This window comes from Heloderma suspectum, chromosome 7, assembly GCF_057233095.1.
Source record: "Heloderma suspectum isolate Gila_16-S chromosome 7, 16-S_ref, whole genome shotgun sequence".
NCBI lineage: Eukaryota > Metazoa > Chordata > Lepidosauria > Squamata > Helodermatidae > Heloderma > Heloderma suspectum.
In genome coordinates, this window is record NC_139464.1 from 115,751,101 (window position 1) to 115,771,863 (window position 20,763).

Genomic DNA, 20,763 nt, shown 5'->3' on the forward strand with positions numbered 1-20,763 from the left:
AACCATAAGTGCTCAAAGGAATTGTTTTGTACTTAGGTTAACCTGTGTTGCCTTTCAAGAGAATGGAGTTAATGGCCAGGCTGCTCCCGTGAATGAGAACTAAGTGTTTTATTTTTAAGGTATGCTCTCCTTCAAAGAGGTCTAAAGTTCATTTTTGTGGAAATCATTAGAATCAGTTCTGCTCGGCTCTAATCAAAAGAGTTAATTATTGTGGGCATGGCAGAGATAGGGAAGCCAAGGGGTTGTAGTGTGATTCTCTTGTTTGGAGAATCTCTAATGCATATTGTGGTTAAGGCAAAAATACTCCCTGTCTTCCATGAACACTGACTTTGTTTTTAACCTGTGTGTGCGCATGCACACAGAGCTGGCTACAGGTTTGAGGGAGCTCTGGGCCCCCTAGCGGACTCCCTCTTACATAAATGCCCCTCCCAAGCTTACTTGGCAGTGGTGGAATCACCAGTGCTCCAAAGGTGGCTGGGAGGTTCCATTTTAATTTCCCACAGTGCCATGGAGTGTCACTCCGGGGCATTGTGAGGACTTAAAATGGAGGCTCTCAGACCCAACAGCCCTATGTGGGGGGCCCGGTGCAGGGGTCAGCACTGGTGGACCATGCTGGGGCACTGCGACCTGACAGCTGCCTTGGGATGCCATGTCCTGACACCTGGCCTCTGTGTGTGTGTGTGTTCTTTCTAGGGGTGTATGACTTCCCCACCGTCCGTTCCGGTGGGGAATCCATGGGGGGGGAGGCGATCCATTCCTCCTCCCCCCGCTGGAATCCTCCGGTGTGGCTCCACTCTGTGAGGATTCCACGGAGCTGCACCAGCTATAGGGCCGCTTACCTTGCCAGCCAGAGCCGTTCGCCTCCTCCGCGCCGATTGCCATTTCTTTTTTTTTTTAAATGGCGATTGGCAGGATGTGCCCATAGACTTATACACAAATAGAGCCATGAATCTTGCATATACGTCTGTGTGTCCATAGGCTTATACACAAGATTCACAGCTCTATTTGTGTATAAGTCTAAGGGCACATTCTGCTGATCGCCTTTTTTTTTTAAAAAAAAGAAAACAAATGGTGATTGGCACGGAGGAGGCAAACGGCTCTGGTGGAAGAAGCAGCCAAGTGCCTTTCCAACTCCAATCCTCCTGGAGCGGAGGTAAGTGGGGCTGTTCTGCTGTGGATTCCAAAGAATCCAGCCTCATTTGAATCCACAGTGGATTTCTCTAACATCCCTAGTTCCTTCAACATGCTCATTTGGAATTTAATTACCAGGGCCTCCACTGAGACATGGTAATATAATTACATATATGTATCACATTAGGCCATGTCAGCACGTAGCTGCTCTGAGGTACTTTGAACGCTGAACTGCAGACTGGAAGGTCGGCAGGTCAGCAGTTCGAGACCCGAGTGCCGCGTGACGGAGTGAGCTCCCGTCTTCAGTCCCAGCTCCTGCCAACCTAGCAGTTCGAAAGCAAGCAATTGCAAGTAGATAAATAGGTGCCGCCTTGGCGGGAAAGGTAACAGCGTTCCGTGTGCCTTGGTGTTCAGTCATGCTGGCCACATGACCACGGAAGCGTCTTCGGACAGCGCTGGCTCTTCGGCTTAGAAACGGGGATGAGCACCGCACCCTAGAGTTGGACACAACTGGTTGGGGACACCTTTTACCTTTATTAGGTTGTCCACGAGGCTTTACGTAGCATCTCCCAATTAGGGATGTCCATTGCTGGGAAACTTGGTTCTTTTTTGGCTTGATGGTGTACCACAGCATGTACAACTTAATATCTGTCTGCAAGCCATCCCCAAAGCCCAGGAACTTCGTAACACAATTGCTTTTTGGGAAGGTTCTTCAATTTGTGCAAATTTCTGAACAATTTGCACAAATTACAGGCAAATTTGCATAAATTGTGGCTGAATTTCAACAGATCGTACAAATTTGGCTGTGATTTGTATAATTTGCACAAATTCAGCCACAATTTCTGCAAATTCGGTTACATTTTGCACACATCGGAAATGTGTGCAAATTGCAGAACCTTCAAAAGTGAAATGTACAAAATTCTCAGGAAATCTACGAGTCGTGCACTGCAGTGGGAAAAGAAATGAAATCTGGGGTACCCAAACCTACAAACCCCCATCAAATTCCATCCCCACAGATTTCTCTGACATCTCTACTCCTAATAAATGCTGCACAACATTGTGCAATGTTGTTGTGTTCCATGTGTGCGATTCTATTGCCTGCATTAAGCCTTAATATTATTTACAGATGTCATTGCTGAAAATGGGGCCAGCAGCACCATCGCCACATTGGCAAGGGCTGCTCCAACTCTGCCAACTCCCCATTTGTCACCTCTACTTGGGTTTCTACATACATGCCACTGTCAAAGTGATCATAGGCCCCACCATCATGGAAGTGGTTTTAGACAAATCCGCTTTCTAAATTATACAAACGGCGTTGATTTTTCACTGTGAGTGTTAGGATGTTCAAATAGGTGGGGAAAACGTGGGGGAGGGCCTTCTTGGTGGCTGCCCCAAGGCTCTGGAACTCCCTTCCCAGGGAGGCGAGAGTAGCACCCTCCTTGATATGCTTTCGTAGGCATGTAAAAACTTTTTTGTTCCAGCAGGCCTTTGGGGGATAAGTAGTCTGGACCTGTGAAAATATGACAGATGGATACTATTTTTCTTGTTGTCTTCTAATGTTTTGATATTTTCACAATTTTAATATTGATGATTTAATTGTTGTTGTTCAGTCGTTCAGTCGTGTCCGACTCTTCGTGACCCCATGGACCATAGCATGCCAGGCCTTCCTGTCCTGCGCTCTCTCCCGGAGCGTGCTCAAGTTCATATTCATTGCATCGGTGATGCTATCTAGCCATCTCATCCTCTGCCGTCCCCTTCTCCTTTTGCTTTCAGTCTTTCCCAGCATCAGGGTCTTTTCCAGAGAGTTTTCTCTTTGCATTAGGTGGCCAAAATATTGGAGCTTCAGCTTCAGTATTTGTCCTTCCAATGAGCACTCAGGGTTGATTTCCTTTAGGATTGACTGATTTGACCTCCTTGCAGTCCAGGGGACTCCTAAGAGTCTTCTCCAGCACCACAATTCGAAAGCATCGATTCTTTGGCGCTCCGCCTTCCTTATAGTCCAGCTCTCACAGCCATACATTACTACTGGGAAAGATGATTTAATTACATTTTAACTTTTTGTACAAAAGTTAAAATGTAAGATGATTTAATTACATTTTAACTTTTGTACACTTGTATTTCTATTTCTATTTATAGATTTTAATTGTATAAGTCTTAATGTTGTAAAGCCGCCTTGAGTCCCAGTGTTGGGGAAAAGGAGGGATATAAATACTACTACTACTACGACAACAACAACAACAACAACAACAACAATAATACAGGATGGGACATTTCACTCATTGAGAAAAATAGCCCTGCACTGTAGGTGTTACAATAGGGCATGTCATCATCTAGCCGTTGTTACTTACTTTATAACAATAGTGGGGTTTCACTAGAACAGGCGTGACCCTGAAATAATTACACATTATTGTTCTGCTTCATGTGTGCGATCGTATTGTCTACATCAAGCCATAATATTACTTCCAGATGCCATTGCAAAATTAGAGTCATCAGCTGTATTGCCACCATTGGCAAAGGGAGCGCCACCAACTCTGCCAGCAACCATCAGTCACCACCACCACTAGGACTCTTCACAATGACACAGTGCAAATGATGATAGATCTCGTGGTCATGGGGGAGGATTTGGATTGTGCTCTTAGCATAGTTTTTGAATGATTTCATTTTTTCACTGTAGGAGTTAGGAACATGCACACAGAAATGTGCTATAGTTCAGGGGTGGGTGAATCATAGATCTCCAGATGTTTTGGAATTAGGGATGTTGGAGTTGTCCATCTGGGGAGTGAAGCTCACCAAGCTTTCATCAGCTAGACTCCCATTTACTCACGAGCTAGTACGACTCCATGCAGATGGAGCTGGGCCAGCTCGCGGATTTGAGGCTTTGTTTTTTTCTTAAAGTGAAATTTACACAAATTGCAGGTGCTATTTGCATATTATGCTTCATTTGCTGCTGTAACATGCTTCATTTGCACAAATTGCACCTGTGATTTGTGCAAACTGCGGGTGCCATTTGTGCAAGTAAAGCAAATTGCAGCTGCAGTTTGCTCAAATTACTGTAATATTGTGTTGCTTTAAGGGGGAAAGAGCCTTGTGTGGCACAGAGTGGTAGGCGGCAGTAATGCAACCGAAACTCTCCCCACGACCTGAGTTCGATCCCAGCAGAAGCTGGTTTTCAGGTAGCCGGCTCAGGCCGACTCAGCCTTCCATCCTTCCGAGGTCGGTAAAATGAGTACCCAGCTTGCTGGGGGAAAGGTAGTTAGGACTAGGGATGGGGGAGAATTTCTCCCCGAAACTTCGGGGGGCCGAGTGCCAACGTATTCGGCCCCCCGAAGTAGTTTCAGGGAGAAATTCTCCACCGACCCCGCTCCCCGCACCCCCCCAGGACGGGACTTACGTTTCCCGAATGTCCCTCCCGGCGGCGGGTCCCGGCGGCGGTTCAGCAGGTCTTTGTCAGGGGCGGGGGCGGTAGCCGGTCTTTCGAACGGCTGCCGCCGCCGCCATTCCAAGAAAAGTTAAAAAAAAAAAACGCCCCCGTGATAGGCTACGTGACGATTAACGTAGCCTATCACGGCTATATTTGCAAAGTCAGCCATGATAGGCTACGTAAATCATCACGTAGCCTATCATGGGTGACTTAAAAAAAAAAAGCGCGTACGGCTAATGGTGGCCCCCATTTTTAATGGCGACCCCCTTTTTAAAGTCACCCGTGATAGGCTACGTGACGATTAACGTAGCCTATCACGGCTGACTTTGCAGATCTAGCCGTGATAGGCTACGTAAATCGTCACGTAGCCTATCACAGGGGCGTTTTTTTTTTTAACTTTTTATTTCGCGGCTGGGCGAGGTGAGGCGCCTCCTCCCCGGCCTGAATTTCGGCTGGGCGAGGCGGGAAGCCTCCCCCCCGGCCTGAATTTCGGCCGGGCGAGGGGGGAAGCCTCCCCCCCCGGCCTGAACTTCGGGGGGAGCAGCGAAGCGCCTCCCCCCCACCGCGAAGCAAGCTGCGAGACCAGGTAAGTGACTTTCGTGCACCCCTAGTTAGGACTGGGGAAGGCAATGGCAAATGACCCCACTATACAGTCTGCCAGGAAAACACCAAGAAAATACAGCATCCCTCTAGGGGTCAGTAATGACTCGGTGCTTGCACAAGAGGAACCTTTCCCTTTCCTTTAGGGGGAAAAAAAGCCAAGAAGAGTTCCTGGCTTCTGAGAAAAAGCCTGGGGCTTGGCTAGCAAATGCAAGTCTAACCAGGGGAAATCTGGCGAGCCTAAAAAGGGCCGGATTTCCCTGCACTGGCCATCTTTGTTTGGAATTTGGCCTGTCAACATGTCCAATGGTAAGGAATGCTGGGAAGTCCAAAATATCAGGAGATCTATTTTTTGTCCACCCCTGCTGAAAGTTGCCAAAGAATGGAGAAAAACCTACCATGAATATAATAATTACATTCCACCAAGGTTCAGATAAAGAACCACTGGGGAGAATTTTCACTCTATTAATAACCCTACATCTCATTAGTTCTTCTCCTGTGTAATATGAGAGCATTATCTAAATAATATATCATTTCTTTTAAACTAGACATGTGAGTGACTTGCACCAATGGCAATACTACATTTTGCTCCAAAGATATAAGCTGGAAGAGGAGGTGTGGGGGTGGGGGAGAAGGACAAATAGTAGATCTATGCCTATGCTGCAAATGTATACAGGTTCTAAAGTATTTTAACTGACATGGCTCCCCCACCCCAAATCCTGGAAACTAGTTTGGCGTAGGTTGTGACAATTCTCTGTTAGAGATCTTTAGTTCCCCTCAACTACAGTTCCCAGAGCTCCCTGTGGAGAAGGAATGACTATAAAACCAGTATGTCTGCAGTGTAGATATGCTTAGATAAATGGAGGGAGCAATCTTATCATGGCCGCTAGTCAGTGGCTACATGGCCATAGGATATTTATTTATTTAGTTATTTACCCATCTGGCTGGTCACCCAGCCACTCTGGGTGATGTACACCAACAAAACAGTTAAAACAATGAAATTCTACATTAAAAACATCATGAAAATACCCTAACCCACCCCAAATGCCTGCCTGAACAACCATGTTTTTAATGCGTGGCGGAAGCTCATTAAAGAGGGAACATGGCAGAGTTCCCTAGGATGGGAGTTCCACAGAGTGGGGGCCACCACAGAGAAAGCCCTCTCCCTCATCCTCACCAGCCTAGCTGTCCTGGCTAATGGGATAGAGAGAAGGCCATCCGAGGCTGATCTTGTTAAGTGGATATGTGGTTTTCTGGGAACCGACCTTGGAGCCCGTGCTCCGAGGTCAGTTCCCGGAGAACCAACCTTCCCCCCTTCCGTGCTGCCTCGCAGGCACTACAGAACAGCCCTGTGCTCTCCGCTCACAAGAGAAGCATGGAGTGGCCAAAACAGAGTGTTCTGGGGGGCATTCCAGGGTGGGGAGGGCAGAAATGCTGGTACGACACATCCGATATTGGCTGTCTAGCTGAAAATGCAGGGCAGGAGAAGCATGGAGGGAATGATCCCCTCCGTGCTTCTCCTGCCCTGCATTGGATAGGCGGTCACCTCTGAGTTCAGAGGTGGATGCCCATCCCCATAGGATCGAGCCCTAAAAGGAGAAAAACAGACACATCAGTAGACCTTCATCTTTTTCTGATAACTTAGATAATTATTATCTCATTTCAATTTATTTCTCAAAGGACTGGCCTATCAGAGGGAACCTTTGTCTATGAAGACTGCTTCTCTAGTAAGAATAGTTGGCCTGAGTAACCTGGAGCAAATGCTACTCCTAGAGATGTTTTGCCAAAATGTAATGTGTCAGTTTCTAATCCTATCAGTAGTACGGGGCGAGAGTCTAAATTGTCAAGCTGTTTCTAAATTTTAGTACATCTGTCTTCCAGAGGTTACATGAGTAAGTCAGTCAGCAGACCTTGTTTTATATATCTCATTACCATGTATTTTCTCTCCATTGAAAGCTGTGTGTGAGGAGTTAAGCTGTGGTTCAAACCTCAAATTAAGAATTAGATCATAAATGTGCATTCCAAGTTTCATTGTGACCTCTCAGCGCTCAAGGAAGATGCTGCATTACAATGCATGCAACATCTTTCCTAGCTTCCTTAGAGATGTGTGGGTTGAGCTGCTGTTTGAACCTGAAACATAGCTTGGGATCTGATGATATGCCAGCTAGTTCATGTGTGCCTAAAGAGGCTTTATCCTTTGCCAACAGAAACTCCCCTATTTTACCCTGTGCCAGATAGCAAACCACATTTAAATGTGAGTGGACTTTCAAAAGCAGTTAGTTTTTCAAATGGAGAAACCTCCGTCACTTTCATTGTGCATGCTTAAGCCCTTGGACATAACTAGAGATGTGACGGCTTGGAAAAACATGGGGGAAACATGGCAAAAATGGGGGTGGGGAATCCTCACTTTTTCCAAAGACAAAAAAGTCCCTGGGGAACAAATACTTCTCCCTCCCTGATTTTTTTCATGTTTTTTGTGTTTATTTCCAGGCTTCCACATCGCTAGGCATACCTTGAATCCTGGGCATAGAGCAGGATCCTAAACATGCAGAGAAACTTTCCCCCCAGTATCTTTGTGTTCAAGGGATATATTATGCTAAACTTGCAGATTTACCAACAAACAGAGAATACCCCAAACTGGCAAGTTAGACCAAAAGCAACTCGTTTCACTTGGCCAGTTTAAAATGTTGTATTTCAGTTTCTTAATTTGTTATTTGGACTTTCCATGAATGTGGAATTTAGCTTATGATGAAGCAGAAATGCTGCACGCTCACAGGTGTTTAGAATTGCACTGAGCATGAAGAAATCTAGACATAAGCTTTAATCTTCCATCATCCCAGTCATTTATTTTAACTGTGAGCCATTTCTTGCCCTTTACATTTTCCTTGTAAAGACAGACATTTTCTTGCATTGCTTGTGAGCCTAAAAACCTGTCTTCCAATAACGCATTGTGTTTGGGGGGCATTTTATGACATGTGGGAGCTGGACCCACAAACAGTACATTGAATGCCCAGATTCAGGCATTGGGTTGGAGGTGAAAAGTAGTTGTGTTCTTGCACGTGCTCGTTACTCGACCTGACAGAGTCAGACATGATTTGATTCAATGTCTGCGCCCAGGAGAGAGACTGGAGACTAAAACAGAAATGGCTTTGTTGAAATACACGAGCCTGTAGAGGTTCATTAATCTCTTACTTCGTTGGAGAGAAAATCCTGCAAATAATACCTGATAACAGCCTTGAAATCCTAGTGCTGTTAGCTTCATCCCCCTTTTCCTACTGTATTATCTGCCCTCTCCACATTGGTTAAGCATTGCTTTAACCTAGTTGTTTAATGCTGTCATCCTGAGTCAGTTCTGTAAGCTGGCGGTTACGCTGGCTCAGGGCCAGCCCTGCCATTAGGCAGAGTGAGGCAACCATCTCAGGCGGCCCATGCTGTGGGGCAGCAGTGGCAATCCCTGGGGCCCCCAGTTATCCCCCTTTCTTGGAGGGCAGAGCTGTGTGTGCCACGTGGCTTGATTCCTGCACACTCTAAGCTAGCCTGGTGCCTTTGGGTGTGTTGGAGGATGCTTTCCCTTTCCCACTCTTGAAGTAAGGTTCAACTGCCGGTCTGGTGGGCTTCTATCCATGGAATGGAGGGGAGCAAGATCTTGTCATCTGCCTCAGACAGCACAATCTCTCAGGGCCGGTCCTGCGCTGTCTTACTGTTGATGGGCCCTACCACTTTAGAATCCACAGTTGACCAGCAATAGTATAGTATTAGAGAACTGCTCGAAAGGCCAATAGGTAGGTTGCAGAGTATTTGCTTTCCACACTGCTTCAGTCCCTGCCATCTCAAGTTTAAAGGATCTCAGGGGACAGGCCTAGGCGGGGAAGAAAACCCTGTTCCAGAGAACTTAGAAAGCTGCTGCCAGTCAGATTAGACAGTGCTCTGTGAGATAAACTAAATATGAGGCAGATTCATGTGTTTATATTCACAATTTCCTGCTCCTTGCCCTTTTGTGCTTGAAATAGACAATGCTCTGGAGGAGCGTAGCTAATTATTTCCTTCTCCTGGCTCCATCACACAAGAAAATTGTCTGTCCTGCCTTTCTGCCTTTTGTGTAGTAAAGCTGTGTGAGCTGGTGTGCTTTTCGGTTCTAATTTTTGTGAACTGCCCAGAGAGCTTTGGCTATTGGGTGGTATAGAAATGAAATGAATGAATAAGAAGTTGTTTTGTGGGAGGGGAAGGCAGATCTTAGTTCTTCTAACAGCTAATAGAAGGCTAAACTCCTGCCTGCAGTTGCAGTGCTGTTCTTCCCTCTACCCCCCTTGCCTTTTAAATGGACTAACGGAGCTCCTGAAATGGCCACACCCATTCGCCACCTGGAAATGGGGGTGGCTAACGGGGCAGAGGATTTTGGCTCGGCCCTAAAGTCGACTCGCATTAGATGGATGCACTCTGTTTAGGGTGCTCTTAGCCCACCTTTTCAGCAAAGTGTGAATGTTTCTCCACCTATTCTATCCTCACAACAAACCCGTGACTCACTGAGAGAAGCGGAAAGAGATGGAGTGGCCTGAAGGTGATCCGCTGAGCTTTATGGCTGTCCGGCGGGGAGAATCCAAGGCTGCCTGCATTAAGTGTCACCCTCTCCGTGACACGAGACTTGCTCAAGCGATTGCAGTGCCAGGCCCAGGCACTGTAGGGAATGATCTTGTAAAGCACGGTGTCTCAAATCTTTGAGAGCTAAGACAACTTTCTTTCTGAATTAAAATTGGAGGCACACTTTCAGTCTTCCACCCAAGAAAGTTTACTCTTGGGCTGAGTTAGAGGAAGAATTATCATAGAATCATAGAATAGTAGGGTTGGAAGGGGCCTACAAGGCCATCGAGTCCAACCCCCTGCTCAGTGCAGGAATCCAAGTCAGAGCATCCCTGACAGGTGGCTGTCCAGCCTCATAGAATCATAGAATAGTAGGGTTGGAAGGGGCCTACAAGACCATCGAGTCCAACCCCCTGCTCAGTGCAGGAATCCAAGTCAGAGCATCCCCGACAGATGGCTGTCCAGCCTCGTCTTGAACGCCTCCAGTGTGGGAGAGCCCACCATCTCCCTAGGGGATTACATGCTCTTAGAGCCCAAATGATATTACTTTAAATCAGGGTCTAGCAGCTACATATTTCCCCTATTTTCACTCTAGAGAGGGTGCAGGGGGCCCAGCCTCAATCACGATCCTAGCATGGGGGCGGGAAGGGGGCTTTCAAGATCCAGATTGGGCTTGCTGTGCCTATTCTAGAGTAAAAATGAAAAAAAAAGAGACATAGCTTATAGATGCAGATTTAAAATAATGTCTGTTTTGGCCCTGAGGCTGAGACCCTATGCCCAATTACTCGTGAGTCAATCCCATTGAATGAAATGAGGCTTACTTCTGAGTAGGCATGTGTAGGATTGTACTGTTAGAAGATCCACACCAGTCTGAGGATGGAATTCAGTAAGGAAGACACAACCACTGAAAAGACCTCCCTGTCTTCGGTCAACGTTGGGATTTGGAGCAGGGCTGGGGAAATTCATCCATCTTCCTACTGAACTGCAAACTTCTTTTTTAAGCTCATGAGTATTTTAACGCATGGAGCAGAGAGAGGTTGCTATATTGGGAAGGTACAAAACCCCACAGGTGCGCAGAGCATGGATTGAAAGCTGATTTTTTTTAATACAAATTTTTATTGAATTTCAGTAACACTACGAAAGCAAAACCAAACCAAAGCAAAATAGAAACTGAAATAAAACAAATTCCATCAGGATTACATTTTCTTAACATACAGTTATGTCTTAATGGGTGCACAGAGGTCACAGGTGATTCTTGCCAGTGTAACTAGATATTTTATCAGACAGACTCAGGATTATTCTTCATCTGTTTTCTTCCTTATAAAAGCCATAGGGTTTTGTAGTGCGACTGCGAGGGAGTCAAATATCGATGTTCTGTTCTGTTCGTCTATGAGATAAAGTCAAACCAGATCGTATGGAATGAATCGTGTTTACTTTGACCACTGGCCACCTTCAACTTGTGCAATATTTTTTTCCGTTATGGCGATTTGCCAGACCATGGCATACCAGGAATCTAATCCCTGTGGAAGGTGAATCCCTTCTAAAATCTAGCTATCATGGCTCTGGCAGCTACAGGTAAATGAGTAATCAGCTCCTTGCTGTTTAAATCACTGGCCTCCCCTATGAACTGCTAGATTTGGCCTATGTGGGATATTTTGGTTTGTAATATGGTCAATCTCTGCTGTCACTGCCCTCCAGAATGGTTGAACTTCTGCACAATCCCACCACATCTGCAGGTACGTTCCTGACTTCTGGCACCCCCTGGAAAGCTGGAAGTTGACCGTTGTTTACACTGTTTTGCAATGTGTTTGCCCTTCATGTCTACCACTGTCAGGGTGGAAACAGAGCCGATAGAACCCCAGAGCAGTTCTGATTCTGAGGAGGATCAGCAATCCATGGGAGAGGAGCCAGCTCATCTCTCACAGACCCAGCAGCTGGCAGAGATTCCTCCTGCCGGCATTCCTGAGATTGATAGTGACCCGGGGAGTGAGAGAGTGCTGGAGGGGGGCTTGCTAGATGCTCGATGCATACGCAGGGAGCAATGAGTGATGAAGGGCGCGGAAAGGAGGCGTAGCGCCCGTTTGGCACGCAAGCAATGGCCGCCTTCCGTGGACCCAAGGGAAAGAGGGAAGATCTCTCCCTAGCCCATAAGTTCAGGGTCTTCAAGTGATTCTCCTTCAAATGGGGACCAACTGCCTATCTGGAGCATAGGCTACTCCGCTGTTCATTGCTTAGTCACTGGTGATTAGCATCTGAAAGAGTCATTAAGTTGTAAAAGGATTAAAGCCTTGAAAAAGAATCCTTTCGTCTGTGTCTTGAGTTGGCTATTAGAGTGTACTGAAAGAGGCCACTAGGGCTCTCCTGACATCCACATGAATTGAGCAGAGTGGCCACCTGCCACTCGTGGATATTTTGTGGTTCTTGCGAGTGGTATATTCATATGAACAGTGCAATGTGCAAGGAGGGAACTCATCCCACACCACAGCAACCACTTCCTTCAACAGACATGCTCCGTTGTGTACTTCCCTGGTTGCAGGAGTTGATGCGGTGATACCGAGCCCCTTCCTTGAGCTCAAATCTGCAGATTACAGTGGCCCATGGGAATGTAACCACAGTGACCTGTATGTACAGGAAGGAATGAGATACAGATTGCGGAAAGTGCTCCTGCGATGATTAACAACTAGGGATGTACAAAAGGTACTTACCTTTCCGTGGATTATGCTGATGCTGGGGGGGAGGCTTTCCGTCCCTCCCCCCGGAATCCTGGCCGGGGGGGGAGGCGCTCTGTTCCTCCCCCCCGGAATCCTGGCTGGCCAGCTGCGCTCCGCAGCGATTCTGCGGAGCCGCCGGCCGGCTCCGCCAGCAGCCGGACATCCGGCCGCTGGCTAGCAGGGACGCAAATGGTGGCAGCCGTAGCCGCCGCCGTTTGCGTCCCTGCAGTCAGCCATGATAGGCTACGTAAATGTTTACGTAGCCCATCACGGCTGATTAAAAAAAACAACAACAACAAAAATGTGCATACGCAAATGGCAGCGCCCATGGGCGCCGCCATTTGTGTACGCGCATGTTTTTTTTGTTTTTGTTTTAAATCAGCCATGATAGGCTACGTAAACATTTATGTAGACTATCACGGTGTTTTTTTTTAAAATCTAGCTGTGATAGGTTACATAAATCTTTACGTAGCCTATCACGTTTTGTTTTTTACCTGGAAATGGCGGCAGCGGCAGCTGGTCGGAAGACCGGCCGCTGCAGCCGCCGCACTGCCACTGGAGCCGCCGCCGGAGCCGCCGCCAGGAAGATCCGCCTAAGGTAAGTCCCGTCCCGGGCGGGGGGCTATTCCGCCACTGATTTCGGGGGCCGAATGCGCTGGCATTCGGCCTTCCTGAGATCCGTGGCAAAACTTTCGTACATCCCTATTAACAACAACCTTTTTCATAGGGGACTTCTGCCCCTGTGAAAGCACATAAGAACTGTTTGGCTGCATCAGACTAAGCAATGTCTGATCCAGCATTCTGTTTACAGCAGCAGTTGTTGACAACCAGGCAGCTCATAAGAAAGGCATAAATGAGACTACCTTCCTGTTTCCCCACTCCTGGGTTTGATACACAGAAGTATAGTGCTCCTAAACATGGAGGATATCTGTCTGTCTGTCTGTCTGTCTGTCTGTCTACCTATGTATCTATTATATAGTTCTTCCTTTCATCTATGTAGTCACATGTTTCTTCCACCCACCATTTTATCCCCACAATGGGTTGTCTCCAGTGTTAGCCCTACTTAAAGTAGACCCATTGAAACAAATGGGATTTAGGTTAGGCTAACATTAGATACAACCCCCTGGTTCTGTGAGGTAGGGTCTAGTGTGAAAGTCGATGGCTGGCCCAGGGTCACGTGCAGCCAGAACCTATGCATGTTTACTCAGAAGTAAGCCCCAGAATGGTCAGGGAGGCTTACTCCCTAGTAAGGCTGTTTAGGATTGCAGGCTGAGCGTTCTTCATGGCTTTGGGGACACTGAACCTGGAATGTCATACACCAACACATTTTAAACCACGCTGGTTCCAGCTAAGTGATGTGGCCAATAATAACGGTTGAATTTTATCGTCCCTTCAAATGCAAATGGCTGTGAATTCCATTGTGAAGAGAAACTAACTTTTGCCAGTCCTGAACTTACTGTCTGTCAATTTCATTGGGTGATTAAAGTTTTTATAGAGGGGGGGGGAATCCTCCTTCTATTATGCAGGGTGAGGTTGCTGCTTTAGGCAGCCAGTTTGGGGTATCATGAATGGGCAGCAGCTTGTTCATTATTTAATGCATTGTTATTGCATTTTTTCCACCAAGGAGGGTGAGGAGTGCTTGTATCAAAACAACTTGGCTATTTAAGCACCAGTAGGGATGTCACGGGCATCCAGTTGGGGCTCGAGGTTTGGCCATTCCTCACTAGCTCGACCCCCCAGAAGCATGGAATTTTGCATAAATGGGCCTCCTTATGGCCATCGCTCACACAAAATCAGCCTTTACGTAAAAGGAGAAGTCACCATTTTTATACAAAATGGTGGCTTGGTGAAGAAGTGAGAGGCCATGCGCTGCTCACTGGGCACCCACGGACCACCTGGCAGCTTGACACGCGTGAGGCGAACTAAGGTGAGTTCGCCCATCCCTAAGCACCAGAATATAGGAATATACTAGAAAACCCCAAACACTTAGCTTTGCGGATTTCTAGAACCTGCCTCAGGGTTCAGGGCTGAAACTAGGTACTGCTCAGGACCAGTCCTATCATTAGGCAGACTGAGGCAACTGTCTCGGGTGGCAGATGTTGGGGTGGTGATGAGCACTTGCATGTCAGGGAGGTGATGAGCAGTTGCAAGGTGTTGGAGGACAGAGCTGTGTGTGCCACGTAGCCTGTCCTGTACCGCCTAAGCTAGCCTGCTGCCTCCTGGGGCAGTGGAGGATGCACCAGCGGGCAGTGACTCTGACACCAGAGGTGAAGTAAATCTAGGGATGGCGGAGAATTTCTCCCCGAATCTTTGGGGGCCGAGTGCCAACGCATTCGGCCCCCCGAAATCGGCGGTGAAATTCTCCGCCCCCCTGGGATGGGACTTACCTTTGGCGAATGTCCCTCCCGGCGGCGGGTCCCGGTGGTGGTTCGTCGGCTTTTCGTCGGGGGCGGGGGCGGCAGCCGGTCTTCTGACCGGCTGCCACCGCCACCATTACAAAGTAAAGTAAAAAAAAAAAACGTGATAGGCTACGTGACGATTTACATAGCCTATCACGGCTGACTTTGGAAATCTAGCCGTGATAGGCTGCGTAAATCGTTACATAGCCTATCACGGGTGTTGTTGTTTTTTCCACTTTGTATTTCGTGGCCGGGGAGACGGGGCGCTTCTCCCTGGCCTGAATTTCAGCCAGGCGAGGCGGGGCGCCTCCCCCCCGGCCTGAACTGCACCGCGAAGCAAGCTGCGGGACTAGGTAAGTGACTTTGGTACATCCCTAGCCTCAGGCAGCAAAGTGTCTAGGTCAACCGCTGTGCACCTTGACTTTGCACAGTGTGCATGCGTGTGTGCATGCATGTATCTTGGACCAACCCTAAGTATGCAGGTAGGGTATACATACCCTATGTATGTGTATACATACCCTATGTATACATACCCTATGTATGCAGATCTATCAGTCTGGCCAGCTTCTGTACATGGAATGCGAAAGAGGTGCCATCTTGTCCTTTGCCTCAGGCAGCAAAGTGTCTTGGTCAGCCCTGCTGTGTACCTTGACTTTGCACGGTATGTGTATGTATCTTGGACCAGCCCTGTGTATGCAGCAGTCATAATGTTTCTAAACTAGAAAGCCCCCCAAACACTTAGTGTTTCCTGTTAAGGAAGTTGCTCTAACCTCTTGACCACTTTAGCCCATAAAGCCATATAAGAAACCAAAGAGGTGTACTGTAAAACTTTATAAAAAGAGGGAGAGAAAAGTACTGTGCTAACCTTCCCCCATTGCAGCCCACCCCTGCTCCGTCCTCTAGGAAGAAATCTTGTTTGCTCCAGTAAGTTATTTTAACCAGTGAAGACCATGCTGGGTGCATATATTTATAGAAGACACCCATGAGCCGTGTGTATACATTTTTGATTCTAAAGATTTTCTTCATTCTCTCACAGACTTGCTGCTTTCCAACAGCTGTGTTCCATTCCCGGGCTCGGCGGAGGGGCTGGATTTTCGAACCCTGCTGCTCGATGAAGAAAGGGGTCGTCTGCTGCTCGGTGCTAAGGACCACATTTTTCTGCTCAGCTTGGTTGACTTAAACAAAAATGTAAAGAAGGTCAGTTTATAATCATGGATATATATTTGAGCAATTCAACTGATAAGTTTGCTTATAACCCGTCTGCCTCCCCAGACCCACTGCCTTCACTGGGTTAGGAGCTGATGGAGCATGTCATGCCTCATTGGAAGGATTTAATCACCTAACCCCCCATTGTTACATGGTTTGCTTTTAATAAACTGAGTTTGTCAGTGTGCGTGACCTCTCGTAGCAATAAAGTAATATAATATGACAAATATCAGTTGGACTTTTCTCTTCGATATAGCTAGAACGTAAGCAAAAGGTAACATCTCTTTCCTTCTTTCCCAGTGTATTATGACAACAAGCTCCAGGTGAAGTCACTCTTCACTTAGCCATGGTTTCATCTCGATTATACCGATTGACCTATGTGCAGACTTGATTGGCCAAAGTGTTTGACCCTTTACAGTAGGATCTCATGCTTAATTACGTTTTTTGAAAACATTTTAGAAATATTACCAGCATGTGCACGCACGTGCATATGCATGCCTTGGAGCATTTACTTGAACATCCATTACCATATCTCATCCTTCATCACGTTTTTAATAATGAGCCTCCTTCACTCAATAATCAAAGCTATTCAAGTCCCCTTAAACGCTACTTAAGATAAAGCAGAAACATAATGATTCACTTTTTATTTAGAAGACGGAATTAGCGCCATAGGGCCGCGGTGGCTTAGTGGTTAAGATGCTGAACTGCAGACTGGAAGGTCGGCAGGACAGCAGTTCGAGACCCGAGTGCTGCGTGACGGACTGAGCTCCCGTCTTCAGTCCCAGCTCCTGCCAACCTAGCAGTTCGAAAGCAAGAAATTGCAAGTAGATAAATAGGTACCGCCTCGGCGGGAAAGGTAACAGCGTTCCGTGCACCTCGGTGTTCAGTCATGCCGGCCACATGACCACGGAAGCGTCTTCGGACAGCGCTGGCTCTTTGGCTTAGAAACAGGGATGAGCACCGCACCCTAGAGTCGGACACGACTGGTTGGGGACACCTTTACCTTTTTTATCCCTCTGGCCAATGTTTTTAAGCCACTGGTTCACACATGGACCTTCACTCATTGGGTGTGGGTATGACTTGCAAATCTGAAGGAGTCATCACTGACTGATCACCACAGATGGCAGATGACATCAGGGGATATGGAAACTCTAAGGCTTAGTCATCATATGTAGCAGAATGAAGTGGTAGAGTGGACTGCACCACTTCAGGGTGCAGGTGGAGATTCTGCTTTTGATCGCTCCCCCCGGGAAAAACCACAGCGACAACTCTTAATACTTAAAACAAATTAGAATACTGGGGAAGTTTCTGGCCCAGCCAGTTCCCTCAAATGTTAGTTTGAAGTTGCTTTAAAAAAAAAAAAAGTAAAGGGACAAAAAAAATGATCTTCACCCGGAGTCTGAAGTAGTACAGTCTGCCTCATTCCCACCTTATTCTCTTGATGCAGACAAGGTCTAACACAATGCTTTTCAATGTGGATAGTTCAAAAATTCTGCTGAGAAATATTGTGGCAGAGTAAGCAAGTGAATGTGTGACCCGATCTCCATTCAGAAATCAGTTTACCTGGGTCATAGACAGCACCAGTGCAGTGGTCCTGATGGAGGGGAAGTGGGGGGCCACAGAACTGGATAGGCGCTTTTTAACTAATTGGTGTTTTGATAATATGAATTCCAAGGCTGTAGAGACTGAGAGACGATCCTGAGGGTGGTTTTCAGTGGAGTCTGGTGGCTCCAAATTTGGTGGGGCTATGATCCCATTCTGGGTTTCAGTCAGAACCAGCCAGAACTCTAAAGGAGCCATCCAAGGTACTGAGCCTTTTGTAGGGTTCAGCACCTTGGATAGCTACTGTTAGAGTTCTGGCTGAGACCCAGAATGAAGCCACCAGCCCCCACTGATGGTTTTGGATGTTTGACTGAAATAAAGAGGTAAAACAGATAAAAGTCTCATTCTTCCTCTGTGACGACTTCCTGGTCTTGTGTGAAAGGAGGGGGAGATACACATCTCCATATTGCCAGAGGGGACACATTTATTTCCCACACCCCTCTAGGGATGTCAGAGAATTCTGCGACGGATCTCGGTGAGGCCGAATGCCAGTGCATTCGGCCCCCGAAATCCATCGTGGAACGAAGCCCCCGCCCCCCCCATGAAAGGCGTGCGGGACGAAGTCCCCGCTGCCCCCGCCCCACGAAAGGCGTGTGAAACGGAGCACTTACCTGCTCCCGTCTGTGCTGCTTTGCGAAAGGTGGCCGTCCTGCGGCCGCCATTCACTTCCTCCTCTTCAAGCCATGATAGGCTACATAAATACTTACGTAGCCTATCATGGCAGGGGGAAAAAAACCCCAGCGTACGCAAATGGCGGTAGCCGCCATTTGCATATGCTGGGGTTCCACCCCCTGCCATGATAGGCTACGTAAATATTTATGTAGCCTATCACAGCTCAATACAGGGATGCAAATGGCGGCGGCTATGACAGCCGCCATTTGTGTCCCTGCAGGGCTGCCCAGCGGCCGGATGTCTGGCTGCGGGTGGCTGGAGTCGGCCAGCAGCTCCGCAGTTTGGCCACTGAGCAGAGCTGGCCGGGCAGGATTCCGAGGGGAGGGACGGAGTGCCTCCCCCCCACTGCAGATGCCCCTCAGTGGAACAAGGTAAGGGATTTGTACATCCCTACACCCCTCCAAACAAGATCTGGAAACCATGCCTGAAGATGTGTAAGTCACTCACGCATGGATCAGTTTGCTGCAGGAGCAACCAGATGAAAGTTGGCTGATGCCACTGGTGCAATGGTTCACGGTGCTTCTTTGAGAAGATAGCCACAACAGCTAAAGAGGGCGGCTTCCTCTAAGGTGACTCCTCTTTTTTCCTCCTCCTCTTCATCTCAGAAAGAGTATGGGGCAGCAAGCCAGTCATTCCCATCTACACAGTGGTGAGACTGCCTGAAGAGCCATGGAACTGTATCACTGAAAGTAGTCAAGGGGTCACCATCCACTAGGGATGGACAAATCTGTCACGTGCACTTTTGCTCATTTTCCCATTTTTCCAAAGTTAAGTTCATTCCATCCTGTTTCTGAATCTGTTTGCAAACTTCCTTTAAAACTCAACACTAACTTCTTTACATATTTTTGTGTGCGTTTCTCAAAACGTATCCTTTGTGTATGTATTTTTCAACACATTTTTTTATTTTTTTGTGAAATCACATTTTAATTTTTGTGAACCGTCCAGAGAGCTTCGGCTATTGGGCGGTATAGAAATGAAATAAATAAAAATAAATTTTTCAAATCATATGCATTTTTGCAGGCATTTTTCCTGTGCATCTCTCCATAATGTGCTCAGTTTTGTTCACACTTTTCTGTACTGTGCACATTTTTGTACTCATTTTTTGACACGCAAACTTTGATCCAAAACATCAGGAAAGTGTAGATATTTAATATTTGATATTTAACTGCATTCTGTTTAATGTATGGTTTTGGGTAGTGTGAATTTGGTATAACTGAAAAATGTACAGTAGATTTATTATTCTTTTTCACAAATATTGGCTCATTAAAAAATGAAGATAAATGTTTCTGATAGTTATTCCATTCAGTGGATCTGGATTAAATGGAAGGGAGAGAATAAAGGCTTTGAAATCACCTACTTAGGTTGGTGCTCCAAAGAAATTCATCTATGTCCAACCACAGTTTACTTTAGAACAATCAGGGGGAAAATAATCCCCTCTTTATGTATGTATTTACCATGCCCAAGCTTTTCATTCCTACTGATTCCCATACTGTACAAATGCTTGCAACATCTTCTAGCAAATAAACAAACATACAAGCTGATCCACCAACTTCTCCTGGTTGTCTTAACCACAGCTCTTTGTTGCCCTTGGCTGTGGTTAGGGACTTGCAGGGATAAATTACAGTTTTTGTTTACACTTTTGTAGCAGAGTCTGTCTATGTCTGATAAGCTTCTCTCTGAGGTTTATCATCGACCATCACCGCAGAGCAACATATTTTAAGTACTATAAAAGGTAAGCTGCTCTTCTAAGCTGTTTTACTTCCATAGTGATCCCAGTGGGATCTGTGGGTGCTCAGGTCTTTTGGCAACCAGCATACCTCTTTAAGTCCTCCACTGTGGATTTATAGGTCTGGCTTTCAGAATGTTGGTTCGGAAGGCCTTGCCTGTCCATCTTTCCCTTTAATGAGTCTTTGTAGTTGCACCCCTGATCACAATATACGTACCATGCCATGTTTTTTGTGTATATCAAACTCACTTAAAAGACTCCTGTGCTTGAAAGGTACTCTGTAGCAAATAAGTGTCAGAATGTGGTGTTTGTGCTGTGCTGTGTTTAGACTGACTGGGAGCTACAAGGGTCTGAAGCATGTCCTTTGTGCTCCTTGGAATTTAGAGTCATCTGACAAAATACATTCCATTACAGGTAGCCACCCGGGACCTAAGCAGTAAATCAGAATATGAAATGTTTTCCTGCAGATTATTCTAGTATAAATGACTCTGAAGGAAGATGACTGGAAAACACTACTTGTTGACATTTAAGATGGATACAGTGGTCTGGAATGGGAATTGGGCCGTTGAATAAATAAGATTGTTTTCATTGTTTAAGCCCACACAAATAAATCTGAATTAGACCGAGCCTTATAAATCTAGCGGAGATAGGTGTGTGCACACAAAGACGGTTAGCCAACTTGAGTGATTGTACAGGGACATGTTGACCAACCAACCC

General features: G+C 46.7%; 1 protein-coding gene across 5 annotated transcripts in view; it reads left to right on the forward strand.

The window, feature by feature from the left end:
- SEMA3D (semaphorin 3D) overlaps positions 1-20,763 on the forward strand; it is a 281,441-nt gene that overhangs the window by 106,309 nt on the left and 154,369 nt on the right. For all 5 annotated transcript variants that reach the window (XR_014784492.1, XM_084811190.1, XM_084811192.1 and 2 more), the window contains exon 3: positions 15,877-16,037. Coding sequence is in view for 4 of the 5 variants with exons in the window: in XM_084811190.1 (XP_084667316.1) it covers positions 15,877-16,037 (161 nt within the window). In the remaining variant the exon portion in view is untranslated. The remainder of the gene's footprint in view (positions 1-15,876; positions 16,038-20,763) is intronic.